Raw genomic sequence first — 16,460 nt, 5'->3', positions numbered from 1 at the left:
GGATTTGTCTAAATTGTAGGAGTTACGTAGCATATATATTTTAATAAAATATGTAGTTAAATATATTTTTAATATTATTTCAGATCGGGTAGCGAGAGCAGCGAAAGCGAGGAGACATCGGACTGGCCGCGCAGCCCCGTGCTGCCCGTCTACTGCCACAACTGAACACACCGCGACACACCCCAACACACCGCCAACACACCACCCACTGTCATGTGCTGTACCGACAGGGTGTAGTTGGAGCAATAGAGTGAGCTATCTACTGCCACAGGTGGCGAACACACCACCCATCGTCATGTGCTGTATCAATAGGAGTGTTTGGAACAAGAGAGTGACCTGAGCCGGCCAACACACCGCGAACACACCGCCCACACATCGTCCGCTGTACCGGCAAGTGTGTTTAGAGTAAGAGAGTGAGCCGTCTACTGCCACAACTGGCGAACACACCATCCACCGTCATGTGCTGTACCAACAAGTGTTTAGAACAAGAAGATTTATAATGGTAATATCACCACCGACTCTCAAACCAAGTACAAGTTAGTAAGTTCTGCCACCGTTGGTCACCCATCCCATGAAGAGCCAGCCGCTGTACCACAAGGACATACTACAAGATGATGATGAAGGGCATAGGTATGTTTAAGATCTAAAATCTATGTTTATTTATAATAATAAATTACTGTTCTTGTACTTCATAATCGAAAATATATTGTGACGCAACCAATTTTGTATTTAAATACTAATTTATATTATTATTATTAAAAAGATATTAAAATTATTATTGAAAAAAAAACAATAAAAATTTAATATATAATAACTTAATAACAATGAACAATTTAAAAACATAATTCTTTGTTCTAAATTATTTGTCAAAAAATTATTTTAAAAAAAATCTAAAATATTGGTATTACGTATTATAATAGAAAATGTAAGAAACCTTTATATTTGAAAAATGATTGAAGATATTTTGTGAAAATAAATCAAACATATATAAAATACAATTGAAAAAAGAAAAAATTGACATGTAAATTTTATAATTTGCAATAAATAATACAATACTAAGTGTAAATTATACTTTTATTATTAAATTATATGATAAATATTTTAAAAATGAAATCTTGTTGGTACAGACAGACATAATAACTTAAATGTGGCTGGGGAATATATAAATAAATATATAAATTTTAATAATAGTTTATTTTCCTAATATAATAATTTAAATTTTTAGTATGTTTTGTTTTGTGATTTTTTTTAATATGCAAGAGTGATAATTGTTATAAATTTTCAAAAAGTATTTGAATATCAGTACAGCATTTACAAAGACTAGGTATCTAAAGTTCGATTCGCGAAATATCCATTTAATTTCCTAAGAAAGTCCTAAAAAAATTGACTCAGCATTTAATTATACAGATTACTTTACATAATGTCCAAGGTACGATTCCCGACTTGACATAACTTTTAATATTATCTTAAGAAAGATTGATCAAAATCTATTGAGCATTTATTAAAACTATAAAAATAGATTATAAAGTGTCCAAGGTTCGATGTTCGGAATAGACATTTGTGTAATTTACCCTAAAAATAATAATATCAACTAAGCATTTAAGTCTAAAAATATATATCTTACATATAAAAATCCCCTGTCTCACAAAGTTAGTTACCGTACTCCTCCGAAACGGCTTTACCGATTTTCACCAAATTTTATATGCATATTCAGTAGAATAATTCTGAGAATCGGCTACGATCTATTTTTCATACCCCTAAGTGATAAGGGTCGTTCACCCTTAACATTTTTTTATCTATATGGCAACACTACGTTTGCCGGGTCAGCTAGTTATATACAGATCGCTTTCCAAAAGTCTAAGGTTTGATTCTTGGATATAGACATTTGACCAAATATTTATACGTTCTAAGGGCGTAAATAATGAAAGTATTACGTTTTTTAATTTTTGTAAAAATTTGAAAATATTTGTCATACCAAAAAAAAAATGTTAGAATAGGATTTTGTTTTTAAAACAATTGTTTTCAAAAAATTGTGCCTTTAAATTTTGCTTTAATATATACTTTTTAAAAATTCATTTTCAAAATTTTATTATTTATTTTATAATTTTCCAAATGGTGCCTTTATTTAAAAATTCTTAAATATTTTATTAATGCATTTAATAAAAAAAAATAAAAAAAACAAATTTAAATATTATTTTTTAAAATATAAATTGTCTGAATATATAATTTTCAAAATTTATATTGAAAGTAATATTTTTCAAAAACGCCTTGCATATTTCAAAAAGTCACAAGTGTGTATGTGGTGAATGCTTCTTGATAATTTCGATTTTTTTTGAATGTGTATCAAAATCTCCCGGGAATATTTCTTATCGTTAGCGAGCGATTATCCCCATTATTAATAAAATCAAACCATCCAACGTTTTCCTATCAAAGATTGAATTTTGTAAATATCGGAATGAAAATTTGTGTGGTCATTTGTGAACCGAACTCGCGCACTGAGGGTTCTGTACCACCAATTTTTTTATTTTTTACTTTTAGTATTTGTAATTATAGCAGCCCTTGTGCAAATTTGAACTGTCTACCTATTACGGTTCAATAGATAAAGCGAAAAACGTCGAAAAATAACAGTTTCTTGTATGGCGATCCCCATTTATTTTCATTTTGATGTGAAACATCTATAGCCGCACGTAAAATCGATTTCTGGCGTGGCGACGCATGCCGTGGCGACATACGATGGTATATATATACAGTCTATATGCAGTAGTGTGTACGGTGTGGCGACGCGTCGCCATGCGCAATCGACTGTGCGATTCTCTCTATGACATATTTAGTTCCTATCACCATATGTTGTTTTCTGCATATTACTTTTACAAAATAATGTCGATGTTTCACATCTGCCAGGCGTCCCGTGACGGCTCACATTTTTTTTTTAATATTTAGTATTTGCTATTATGGCGGCCACAATATACATATGTATATATAAAATTTCGAACGTCTATCTATTACGGTTCAAGAGATAGAGCCCTGTGACAGACGGACAGACAGCGTAGGCTTAGTAATAGGATTCCGTTTTGTGTCTCGCATAGGGAACCCTTAAAATCGGTTTTGATGTGACAGAGGTGCTCCCGGGTATGGTTGTGTGTGTGGGGGTATAAAGTAATACTTGCAAAGAAATGTTGTGTAAAACTATTCCATGTAATAAGTTATAAGTGTATGCGTTTGAGTGTAAAGAACGCCATCTAGTGAAGAAGATTATGTACGTTTGTGTGTGTGAGGGGGTGTGTACTGTGTATAGTTTATTTGTGTGTGTGAAGCGTACTATGGAGGGGTTTTATGAGGTCTCTACACAGTGCTAGTGGTGTAACAGTATTAATTTTATAGTCCGCGCCAAACTGCTAGTCCGCTCTGAAGTTGTTGCGAGCAGGTGTAGTCGTACAATTTGCTATGGCGAAGCGACTCATTTCTATATTCAGAGCGGTCTAGCAGTTTCGCGCGGACTGTACCTGGTTTGAAGGGTGTGGTAAGGGAGACATATTTAGCAGAGGCGTTCCAGCTTAGTCGTTAGTAGCAATGCTGTGGCCGATCCCAGATAGGATTCTAAGCTTATCTGGGGTTAACAGATGTCCATACGGCAGTAGCCGTCCCATCAGGTGGATTGCATGCTCGTCTGCTACTTCTATATTATGTAATGGTCGAAAATTGTTGAGTCAAAAATATATAAGAGAATATAAATGAAGTCCCCGTTCTGGGAGTCGTGCCCAGCAGTGGGATTAGTGGGTAGATGATACCCCAAAACCAACTAACGTGATGTTACACCGCTAAGAGACGTATATACGTGGTCTAATTGGTTTCAAAAATGATTAACTTTTATCTTTCATCCGTTACGTGATTCCGAATCTTCGTACGAAAATACGGATATTCGGACGAAAGTAAGGTCGAATTTTCGGACGAAAGCACGGTCGAATTTTCGGACGAAAGTACGGGCGAATTTTCGGATAAAAGTACCTAATTAGGCCACAGGTTGTCAGTTGAAGGATTCCACCGAATTTGATGTTTTCTTCTTTATTATATAAAAAGTAACATATTATATTTTGTTTTCAAAATTGTCTAGTATTACATTTATTTTACTATCATTATTATATTAATCTTTATTCATTTTTTTGACTAACCCTCCTATTTTTTGGGGTTTTAAAAATTCTAAATATCAAAATTTTCCTATTAACATAATTTTTCGAATGAAAAATGAAAAAAAAAATTCAAAAATCGGCATTACTCTTTCACCATATTATTTTGTAGTTAAATGTAATTATTATTATATAAATATATAAATATAAATAAATAAATATTTCTTAATGTTTAGGCGTAAACGTTTATTATAATAAATGACAAAAAAAAATACAAATCTTGAAAAATCAGAAAAAAACGATCTCAAGTAAAAATGTATGTATGCATGTATGTGTGCGTCGAGTTAAAAATGTAAATGAAAAAAAAAGAAAAATTGGTTGCAAAAAAAAATTTTTTTTGAAAAAAAAAAAAAATTATATTAAAACCTATTTCTTTTTAAACCCGAGAGATTGTCAACTGTTGGTGTGTATTAAAAAAATTGTTGGCACTTTTTTCGTTTTTGGATTTTTTGAAAGTTTCACACGAGGCAATTTTTTTTAAATATTTATTTTCATTTTTTGGTATATAGTAATGGTTGATACCTCTCGGGTCGAAATGATTATATTGTATTAAATTTTTCAAAAAATATCGAAGTGTGGCAACATTTTTTTATTTTTTATAAAAATGTTGCCGTACTTCGATGAAAAATTATATCTATATATACTTAGTGTAAGCGGTCTGTGTGTGTGTTTTTGCATTTTTTTTGTATTCATCTCTCTCCGTAATCGTTTTGAAAATAATTTTGAAAAAAATCAATGTACTGTGTTCAATATATATCTCTTAGGTTTTAGATTTAATGCTGTGTCTATGAAAATTTCTTTCGCTGATATAAAAATTTCAAAAAATATATCGTCGACTTAAATTATAAAGGTGCTTACATTTTTTTTTGAATAAAATCTAAAATATTATATGTACAGACATTGACCATGTCGTATCAGACATAATCATATTTTGTATATACAAATGGTGGTACAACCTTGTGGTTCGACTCCGGCGGCACCACCGTCACACCTATTTTTGTTATAACAGCAGTGTTAAGCTGCTGTGTTCTGGTTTGAAGTGTGGTAAGGGAAACATAGTTTTACGAAGCGTTCCAGCTTAGTCCTTAGGTAGCGGCGCTGTGGCCGACCTCAGGTAGGAAACTAATCCTATCTGGGGTTGGTCACAGATGTCTATACGTCAGTGACTTACCATCAGGTGGACTGCATGCTCGTCTGCTACTCCTATATTATTAAAATATTATTATGTTCTGACACATTATATAGAATAGTATGATTTTGCTTGCAACGTGCCGTGTCTGAAACGTTACATGTCTGTACATATGAGCACCGTTATAATTTAAACCGTCGAAATTTCAAATATTTATATTAAAAAAAGTGTCTTGTGTCATCCGTTCTTTAGTATTTTTTTGAAAATCTTAAATGTCGTAGTGTTATTGGCAGCAGTGTAGCGCTGCTGTGTTCAGGTTCGCAGGGTGGTAGAGCACATGAGGCGTTCTGGCTTAGTCCTCGGGTGTGCTGTTGACTAAAGTGGCACGTTCATAGTACTTTTATTGAGTTAAATGACGCTGTTAGAACCAGAATAGCCTAACTACCATAGCAGCATAGTAGTAGCATCTGTGGCCGACCTCACGTAGGAATATCTAATCCTATCTGGGGTTGATTACAGATGTCAATACGGCAGTCGCATGCTCGTCTGCTACTCCTATATTATAGAAAAATACAAAAAACATGATTTAAAATATGGAGAAAAGTAAGTGTCCAACATTTTTAAATTACGAAAATATACTTAGGTCGAAAGTCATTACAATGTAGTTAGGTCACTCTGATTCTAGGAGTCTCATATACTAATCAAATCAAATCAAATCAAAATTTTTATTCAAAATAAGTTCTTTACAGAGCACTTTTTGAATGTCAATACAACTACCACCACTTCACAAGGTGTTTCGTTATGGAGAAGAAGTTAACTAATTATCAATACTATTGTATGTGCCAACTTAGTCTTTTTAAACACCAGAGGGTTTTATAACACATAAAATATGGAAACGCCCCTTTTCCATCCGTTAACTAAACCGGAACGCCCCGTGTTCCCATAATATTTAACTGGAGTTGGATGATACACACAATATACATATATCTATGAACACCAACGAAGTAATTAGCCAATTTTTAATATGTTATAACTAAAACAGTTGTATCACTTAACAAACGGAAGCATTGAACGTTCCGACTTAGTTTTGTTGAGTGGTAATACTGAATATTAGAACATTTTATACTGTATACTATAGAAAACGGGTTATAGATAAAAATATACTTGAAAAAGTTGAAAATATACATTGAAAAGTAAAAATAAAAAGTTAAAAAGAAACAAGAAATTTAGTTTTTTGTATTCTTAAAAAACCCTTTCATTTGATACCCATATCATGGGGGTATATAGAAATAGTCCGCCATTTTGAGTCGTCCGCCATTTTGAATTTCGAATGACGTCACTAAACTGTGGTTATCTGGTTTGATATCCAGTTGTAAGAAGACCCTCGCATACATACGAACTATCAAGGCAAAAAAGTTGCAAAAAGTTAGTAAAAGTATAAAATATTGATTTTAATGAAATTTTGTGTGTATGTATGGTTGGTTTCAGCTTGAAAGATAGATTACTCTTGGACTCGATAGATGGCGTTGTCTGCATATTTTTATCTATAACCCAAATCCATTTATATGCCTTAAAAATAAAAAACATGAAATTTGAATGTACACTAACTCTGTGATAATAATCTTATTGATAATATTGTTTATGTTACATGCGGTGGCACCGATGTCACACTATTCTGCCTTGTAACGCCACCGGCACTCGAGACGTTCTTACTTAGTCCCCAGTGTAGATCCATAATCCATAGTGACTTATAAGGTGGACTGCATGCTGGTTCGTTACACGAAATAATTTCATAATAAAATCAATATTTTACGATCGTATTTTCAATTGTATTGGTGTTTTTATATATTTACATTCATGAAAAAATTTGTCTCTTTGTATGCACGTAAGATGTCATACTTCTTTGGCGTATAAATATTTTTAATTTAAACGATTATTAGACGAAAGTAATTGCTACATATGTATTATGTGTTACATTTGCGCGCCTAACTACGACCCATGCTAAAATAATTTTGAACTGTTTTCACAAATGCGCCAAAAGAAGTATAGCTTCTGTAACTCATATGTAATGCAAGAAGTTTGAGCGTAATAACTTTTGTTGAATTGTCAAAATTTAATGAAAAAATAATATTTGGATGAATATTTACGACTTTTTGCTCAAAAAAAAGTCCGAAGTAAACACGGTTCACCAATTCGATTTTAAAATTTGAACGCGACTTTATTATCTGTGGAATGGAAAATAATGTATTATCTGTTAATAAGAATAAAAATATGTAAGTTTCGCGGTATATTTGTGATGTAATGTCTTAGTATGGATTTTCAATACGAAAAAAGTTGTAAATAAATTTTTATAGTTTAAAAAACTAAAAACCACGCTAAAATCGCACAAGAAAAATCGTCAATCCTGATGAGGAGAATGGGACAAAATTATTAAAATCGTGTATTGTCATCGGTTCTTGATAATTGTTCTGAATTTTGAATTAATCTGACTGTTCAAAATGAGTAAAAATTGAGTTCAAGGATTCCGTACATACATACATAGATACAACCCAAGCTAATAAACGCGTGGTAAAATAGCAAAAAATATACAAAAAAAAATATTATAATAGAAAAACTAAAAAAGTTTATTTTAATCCTTTTTGGAAAATCAACGATAGTAACACGAAAACTTTTTTAGTATTGAGAATTTCATAGTGAGATTTTTTCTGTACTCTTTAAAACTGATGGTTTTTGATGTTGAAAATCTAGTCAGTTGCCCTACGATTGTAATGACACGCTCATCTTTTTGTAATAATATTATAAATAAGATGTATCACTTGAGAATGAACAATAGTACTTTATTAACATTGATTTTGGGGATGGACAACGGGTCTTTATTTCATTCGCGAAAAAAAATTCCGAATATTTACAAAAAACATACAATTTTATTAAATTTAATTTGGATCAATGAAATGTCTTTAATATCACAATAAAATATGTTATAAAATCTATATTTTCGATTCATTTTAAATATTGCAGATTTTTAAAATTATTTTATCACACGTAATTATTATTTATTATAATTCTCATTTTATCCATAGTACGAATGATATTTTTTAATTAAATTTACTTTAAATTGTGATTTTTTTGAAGATCCGATGTTCATTACCCCATTTTCAATGTTTTCGAAAAAAAAAGATTTATTGCGTAGATGAACAATTTTCGTTGTAGAAAATGTTTGAAGTCTAAAACCCTCTGTCATATCTATTAATTAATTAATTAAAAACTTATCATAAATATAGCAACTTTTACAAGCTACTTTCATAAATGTAATTTTTTGAGTACATTTTTCGAATTTAACTTAGATCGAGTGTCGGGATGTTTCGAACTTGGTTGCTAAATAGTTTTATATCATAAATATGCTTCATAGTTCTCTACTCTTATATTATAATACAGCTTAGTATATTTTCTTCTATTGTATAACAAGATTTACCAAATGGTAATATTATGCATAGAGCTTGGAAAGACGGTCGGCTGTTTTCGGATTCGTAGAGCGTTGTCTCTGTCACTCTGTGTCTTCAAAATATATAATACTGAGTTGTAAACACCATCTAATTTCAGAAAACAAATGTTTTAACATCTATAACAATAAGTTGTAACAGCTCTGTAGATATCAGACTACAAATTCGAAGATAGCAGAATTTTTCTAAAGCGATATGTAATATTTATTGATACTGTCATGTTAAGTAACGAAATTATGTAATACATATATGTAAGCCACAGTATTCAAGTTCGAAAGATTGCGATACTTAGTAAAGATTCAGTTAATCTGCATTTAAAATTAGATGTGTGATTGTCGGCAGCTCGCGGCAGAGCGGAGTTGGATTGCCTTAAAATAGTTAAAAATATTATATAAAACTTTCATCGGCATCTAAAGTGTATTTAATTAATTCGTATTCATAGAAAAATCTGGTCTTTGTGTATAACATTGTTAAGTGTATTTCATAATGTGTGATTGGGAAAAATGTAATAAAATTGTATGAATAGGATCGTATTTTGAAACCTGTAAATATAGTTGTAACTGCTTCGCGATGCCGCAGCTGTTGTGTATAAACGTTTTTTGTAACTAATGTCGCTTTCGCGGCGGAAAATATCTGAAATCTCGAATCAGAGAATAAAATGGTTGCAACTCTTATAAAATGTGTTTTATTTTTGTCCTTTATTTAAGTTTCAATAAAAATTTTCTCTGAATTTGTTTCAATGATTATTTCAAAGTGACAAACTTTGAAAACTATTTCTTTGAAAAATATACAATTTTAATTTTTAACTTATTCACAACATTTCTTCTGGAAGTTATTTAGGACTCAGTAGTATTTGTTCTCAAAATTACTTTTTGATACATGATAATAGATAAGCATTCTTCAAAAACACTAGGCCCATAGTGGCATCAAAATTCATAATTTTGAAGTTCATAAATCGGTAATTGGTTAGCGCTGATTATTGAAATGACAGCTGAGCAGTGAGACCACATTTACTTGACTGTAAAATAGAGGATATTCTAAAGGATTTTTTCTAAAATGAAAAACAATATCACAGTAACAATTTATTGTCTCAAATTCTTACGAATACTCCTTAAATCATCGTCTACTGTATAACTTTGGAGGTACAAAAATATACCCGAACAAAAAATATAATTTGCGAAAAGTCTTAAAAAATAGCATAAAAATTCCATCAAATACCATCGGTTTAAAACCGCGAATTTTCACTCGTTATTCGAAGTACTATCTCACAGTGCATAATGTACTAAACCAAGTAGTACAAAAGACTAAAAAATAGTACGCGATTGTCACACTTTCTGCGAACTTCGGAACAAAACATAAAAATAAAAGATTTTGACTCCAAAAGTGGTTTCGTCAAAATAAACCTTAAAACTTAAGTTTCAATTTATTTCACGTAAAAGTTTTCTATCGATAAGAAATCTTAATAGCAAGTTCAACTGGCTCAAATAAAAGGTATTACGTTTTTATGATTTGATCAATATTTCTGATAAAGTTACTACACTACATTTATAAACTAAATCTTAAAACTGACTTAATATTACGTCACGTATTTACAATTAAATCAGAATTGCATTACCAGATTCCATTTACATAACACAAATTTCACTTTTTACGAATTTTAGTGCAATCAATAAGAAAATCCCTACATTTTTAATATTTCTTAGGATCTAATTTATAACACACATACAGAGTAAATTCCCGGCTAGAGTAAGTTATTTTTTAAATATAATGTTGCAGTTTTAATTTTTAATCAAAATCAACCATGTAATTATAAAAAAAAAACACGTAATAAAGCTACTTTTTATAATTTCAAATTAGACACATAAAATTCACCCTGTATATGTCGTTAGAAATAAAAAGATCCGATTGTTTGACATTTTTTCAATCTGAAAATAATGGGAAATTCCCAAAAAAATCATGACATCTGGCAACACTGTTCATTATATATAATAATAACCATTATAATTATTCAATTTCATTTCAAATAAGGCAAAATGGTGGGTGTTAATCTATTTAAACCATACAGTTTTCCTTAATACAATATATATAAATATATACGAAAATAGGTCAAAACCTACACTATTTTTGTAAGAAATATAAATTTCAACAACACGAGAGATCAAAATATATGTATGTTACAACTAAAACAAGCTTTTAGTTAGAACGCGTTTTCCCTAGTTAGAAGTAGTATTCACTAAACCTTTTTTTTAATTAGAAATATTACTCAAAATTTAATATCGGGTAAAACTAGTTCCTACAAAACTAGGTTTCCGAAGCAAGTCACTTAAAGCTTATCGATTGTAAAGTGATCATGAATAATGGTAATGGAAATAGTAACGTCTGAATTTATATGAATTGCACCCAACTGTTCGCAGCTCGCTTAGTTTTATATTTTTTTATACATTCCAACCTAACCTAACCAAACTCTGATATTCCCTAAAGTGTTCCTTTAGTGGTAACATATATGTAGTTTTTAGTTGTAATATATGTAAATTCTAGGTCTGACTAAGTATTTCTAGTTTTAACAAAGACGTTTAGTAAATAGTTCTAACTCGGGAAAAAGCGTTCTAACTAAAACTTATTTCAACTGTAACATTTAAGATGATATTATTATTTCATTTTTAAACTATTCCTAACAAAATATAATTATATTCTATAGCTTATAATATTCTACGTATATCGCGATCCACTTGAGTATTGCAACGACCATTGTGTTTGAAAATTCGAACATTTATCGCTGTGTTAAGTGGAACATTAATTAAAAAATATTATTTCTTATTATTTGAATTTTTTTCTGTGTGTGTGTCAGGGGAGCAACTGGCCTTCATAAGATATGTCAGAACTACTTAATATTTGATTTCATTTACAGAAATATTTAATATTTGACAAATAACATAAGCTCTAGTTTTAAAGATCTTAATTTTATTAAAATATCGTAAAAAATTAAAAACCTTTTACTTGAATAAATTGAAAAATCGCTCATGAAACTGATGACTATTTTTGAAATCTGCCACGCCCACAGAAAAGATTTAGAACAATAAAAACGACATCTTATTAAAAAAACTTAAACAAAAACATAATGACTACAAAAATGGTATATATTTTGGATTTTTCACCCAAAATCTATATAATAATAATAAAAAAATATAATCACTATTCTAGTAAGATGATACAAAATATATAATAGTTCAGTTCAAAATGTATAATCACAAAAAATATTGCAGGTAAAAAATGTATTAGTAAAAAATGCTATATGAAAATTGTCATAAAATAAAAAAAACCCCTTAATTTTGACTTTAAGGGACAGGTCCAGGGTACAATTCCCAATTTGACTTTTGAAGTCGTGTGCTTATTAAATATATTATTATTAGCTTCAAGCTACATAATAAGTATATTTTTATCAAACATCAATACAAAATAAGTATGAAATTTTCAAATTATAGTGTTATTAGTAATAAAAAATAGCCACAGAAAATAATTATCCTTCAAAAAACCACAAACCTGCTTAAAATAATTAAAAAATAATACAAAATAATCAAAATAAAGAAAAATAAAACATATTTATTCTTTATGGCATTCGTTTTGCTTGAAATCATCTGATTTATATTCTAATTTTACTTCATTCCTATTCATATCATATTTACGTCCAATTATTGTAACATTTTTTTTATGTTATTATAACAGATTGTTACATTTAAAAAAATACACTCAACTGTTTTACCATAACAAAATATATATTTGTTAAAATTGTCAAAATTTTGCAAGAATAATACTCATTATTGTTTTAAATATTGTGAAAAATTTACGCATAAATGTAAATTAACAAAACACATATTTTTGTAATTGACAAAAATGTACAAATCAAATCAAATGTAACATTAAAAACCGATTTTTTTTAAATGATAAAAAATATGTTCAAATGTTGTAACATTAACAGAACCTGTATCCTTTTTAAATATAGCCCAAATTTAAGTTCACAAGTTGTAACAGAGAAAATGTGTATTGTTCTTAAACATTAAAGAAAACGTTCAAATATTGTAACATTGACAAAACCAGTATTACTCATACAAATTGTCAAAATTGTTCCATGTTGTAACTTTAACAAAACATATATTTGTTAAAATTGACAAATCTTCATTATTTTTCAAAAATATTGTTAAAATTTAAGTTCAGTAACAAAAGAAATTTCTTTACAATCACTGTAACATTGATCAAAAATAAAATTTATTTCTCCATGATACACAAATATAGCGCAAGGGGTTCCGGGTTCGATCCCCGGCCAGATAGACATCCGAATGAATGGGTATGGGTGTTTGTGTTCGTCTTAGTGTGTCCATAGCACCCACAGGAAGCGCTAGTGTAGGCTGTGAGTTCACAAATAATTTATTTACTTATCAGTCTGTCTGGGAATCGAACCTGGAACCCCTGTTGTTGGATATCTAAGGTTGTCTGCATTTCTGGAGAAACTCCAGCACCTGTTTCGGGAACTGCGGTCTTGAGGGGGATCGGGCGGCCGAGCGAGCGTAGTCCAGAGGAGTCACTGAACTGGAAATAGGAGGAATTCGTATATAAATATCTATATATACTAGCTGAACCGGCAAACGTTGTGTTGCCAGATAAATAAAAAAAAATAAGGGTGAACAACCCTTATCACTTAGGGGTATGAGAAATAGATAGTAGCCGATTCTCAGACCTACTGAATATGCATATAAAATTTGGTGAAAATCGGTAAAGACGTTTCGGAGGAGTACGGTAACTAACATTGTGACACGAGAATTTTATATATAAGATTTAAATTAGTTTAGATTAATATATCATCATCATCAACCCATTACTGTAACTGGGCACGGGTCTCAGAATGAGAAGGATTAGGCCATAGTCCACCGCGCTGGACAAGCGTATTGGTATACTTCACATACCTTTGAGAACTTTTTTACAAATCTCTCAGGTATGCAGATTTCCTTGTAATATTTTTCTTCACAGTTTAAACAAGTGATAATTAATATTTAATATCTAGAATCTAGAATATTTTATAACGTTGAAAAATCAGAGGTGACTGGGATTTGAACCTCGGACCCCTCGATCAAGAAACCGTGTTTCTTAACCACTAGACTATCACTGCTTTTTTGGACCTTTTTTATAATATAAGAGCAGCAGACGAGCATGCAGTTCACCTGATGGTAAGTGGCTACTGCCGCCCATGGACATCTGTAAGCAACCACAGATAGGATTAGGTATTCCTACCTGAAGTCGGCCACAGATGCGCCGCTACCCCTGAGGACTAAGCTGGAACGCCTCTGAAAAGTCTGTCTCCCTTACCACACCCTTCAAACCGGAACACAGCAGCGCCTAACCCTGCTGTTATTAGGTAGAAATAAACCTAACCTAACCCAACCTATCTTACAACCCTGGGAATTGAGTGACAATGGTACCTGCGGTTCCTGGCGTGTGCCATTCTCTTCCAGTCCCTGCGCTCGAGCTGCTGGAACAGCTGCAGCACCAGCTCCAGGTCGCAGCTCGCGGAGTTCACCGCCAGGTGGAGCGGTGTGTCACCACCTTTCACATCCTGTAATTATACAGATTATTGTAAAAAAAATGCAAATAAAAACGTTTTTATTTTTTTAGTATTAGATATAATAAATAAATAAAGTTATGGGTTTAAGCATAGATTAGTAAAGATACTTCGCCGCCTTGAAATTGAATGAAGCCACAAACAGCTTATTTTAGTAAGTTCTTTTTTTGAATCGTTGAGAAATAAAAACATTTTTAGAGAAAATTTACGAATAAATAACTAATTTACGTAATAAATAAATAATTATTCCAAATATTTTAGGGACATTTTAGCACGGAGACGTGGCAAAACTTTTTTACTCAACTATTTCAATTGTCAAAACTGTTTACATTTTCTTGTTAGGAGTGAGTAATCTTTACTAATCTATGGGTTTAAGTCATAATTTAGTAAACATTACTCACTCCTAACAAGAAAATGTAACCAGTCTTGATAATTGAAATTGTCTCTGTCATCTAATTTCGCGTTTGAAAAATATTTAAAAAATGTAGTTTTTAGATCATTTACGAATGAAACGATATTTCACCGCACTTTTTCTTCGATTTCGTGTTTTTGCACCACTTAACTGCGCATGCCGGCGTTGTTCCGCGTAAATTACACCTTGACAGCCATAAAACGGCTGACAGAATCGTCAGCTGTTTAAGCTATTTTGGCTTCCTTCAATTACAAGACGGTAAGATATCTATACTTATCTATGGCTTAAGTAAGTAAATAAATAACTTAATAATATATTTAATAATAATTTTAGGGACATTTTAGAACAGAAACGTAACAATACATTATTTACGCAACTCTCAAAAATGGTTACACTTTTTTATTAGAAGTGATCAATCTATAGTCTGGTTCATAATTAGTAAACAAAGAAATGTCACTGTCAAAATTGAAAAGAAACAAAAACTTTAACAAATTCAACTAAAAACAAAAAACTTTAACAACTATACACAATTTAACAAACGCGCTATGAAAACGAGAAAACATTCGAGTTCGATCACGATCACGAAAATGAATAACATCAACTACGAAACTTAAAAATGATAAACCTTGTTTTTTTTATTATTATTACTGTACGGAACGTAATTGAGGTAATATAAATATTAGAAAATGTGAATTGATCTTAATTTATTTAGATTATTATTTTATTATCGTTATAATACTTTAATATCGTCAAAAATAAGAAACTATTATTTGAAACGTATGTTCTTGATCTTTGTTTACAATTTGGACACCTAATTATGAATAAGAACCAACTATGGTAAAAATAATTTAACTTTTGTGGGAGCACAATTATATAACAAACTACCTAAAACTGTAAGAGATGCGACTTCACTGGACATTTTTAAGAAAATGTTACGTGCTCATATTTCCAATGACGATAAATATTATAACCGATAATAAATTACATAAAATAAAAAAAATAAAAAACTCGCCTGTAGTTCTTAACTTGGACCACAACCCAAGTAAATATATTGAATTCGCATCTTACCTACAACCACGGCACTTTGCTCATTCGTTATTTTTTCTGTGTACCCCCGCACCGGGATAGTTAGATTATTAATCTATTGTACTTAATTATAATTAAGTGACACGTGTCTTCTATGAGAAATAAATAAAGATCTTTAAACCTTATCGGACTATATGTATTTTATTCATCTGAGGCTCATATAAACAATATATTAAACTCACCCAACGCCATATATCAGCGTTCGCGTGCGTCAGCAACACGTGTACTATGTTGTTGCGAGGTTGAGACGCGCTGTGCACCGTACAGGCCAGGTGGAGAGGCATGTACCCTGGAACAGAGATTACATATTAATCATCATCATCATCATCAACCCATCACTGTACCAATATTAATCATGATCAACCCATCACTGTACCAATATTAATCATCATTATCATCAACCTATCACTGTACCAATATTAATCATGATCAACCCATCACTGTATCAATATTAATCATGATCAACCCATCACTGTACCAATATTAATCATCATTATCATCAACCCATTACTGTCCAAATATTAATCATCGTCAACAT

The 16,460-nt window shown here is 31.0% G+C and overlaps 2 protein-coding genes across 5 annotated transcripts in view; one reads left to right on the top strand and one right to left on the bottom strand.

Annotated features, from left to right (window-relative positions):
- CycG (cyclin G) overlaps positions 1-7,648 on the top strand; it is a 47,852-nt gene extending 40,204 nt beyond the window's left edge. For all 4 annotated transcript variants that reach the window (XM_073090778.1, XM_073090776.1, XM_073090777.1 and 1 more), the window contains one exon: positions 84-7,648. In XM_073090778.1, coding sequence (XP_072946879.1) covers positions 84-165 — 82 coding nt within the window. In that variant the 3' untranslated portion in view covers positions 166-7,648. The remainder of the gene's footprint in view (positions 1-83) is intronic.
- Positions 7,649-12,634: 4,986 nt separating this feature from the next.
- Positions 12,635-16,460, bottom strand: part of LOC140755480 (uncharacterized) — a 65,214-nt gene continuing 61,388 nt past the window's right edge. Inside the window, exons 7-9 of the mRNA XM_073090753.1 lie at positions 16,105-16,211; positions 14,285-14,418; positions 12,635-13,397 (exon numbers count right to left, since the gene is read on the bottom strand). Coding sequence (XP_072946854.1) covers positions 13,292-13,397; positions 14,285-14,418; positions 16,105-16,211 — 347 coding nt within the window. The 3' untranslated portion in view covers positions 12,635-13,291. The remainder of the gene's footprint in view (positions 13,398-14,284; positions 14,419-16,104; positions 16,212-16,460) is intronic.

Source organism: Epargyreus clarus, unplaced genomic scaffold (assembly GCF_041222505.1).
Source record: "Epargyreus clarus isolate Ecla_fem2 unplaced genomic scaffold, WU_Ecla_fem_2.2 ptg000033l, whole genome shotgun sequence".
NCBI lineage: Eukaryota > Metazoa > Arthropoda > Insecta > Lepidoptera > Hesperiidae > Epargyreus > Epargyreus clarus.
This window is presented reverse-complemented; position numbering and strand designations above follow the sequence as displayed.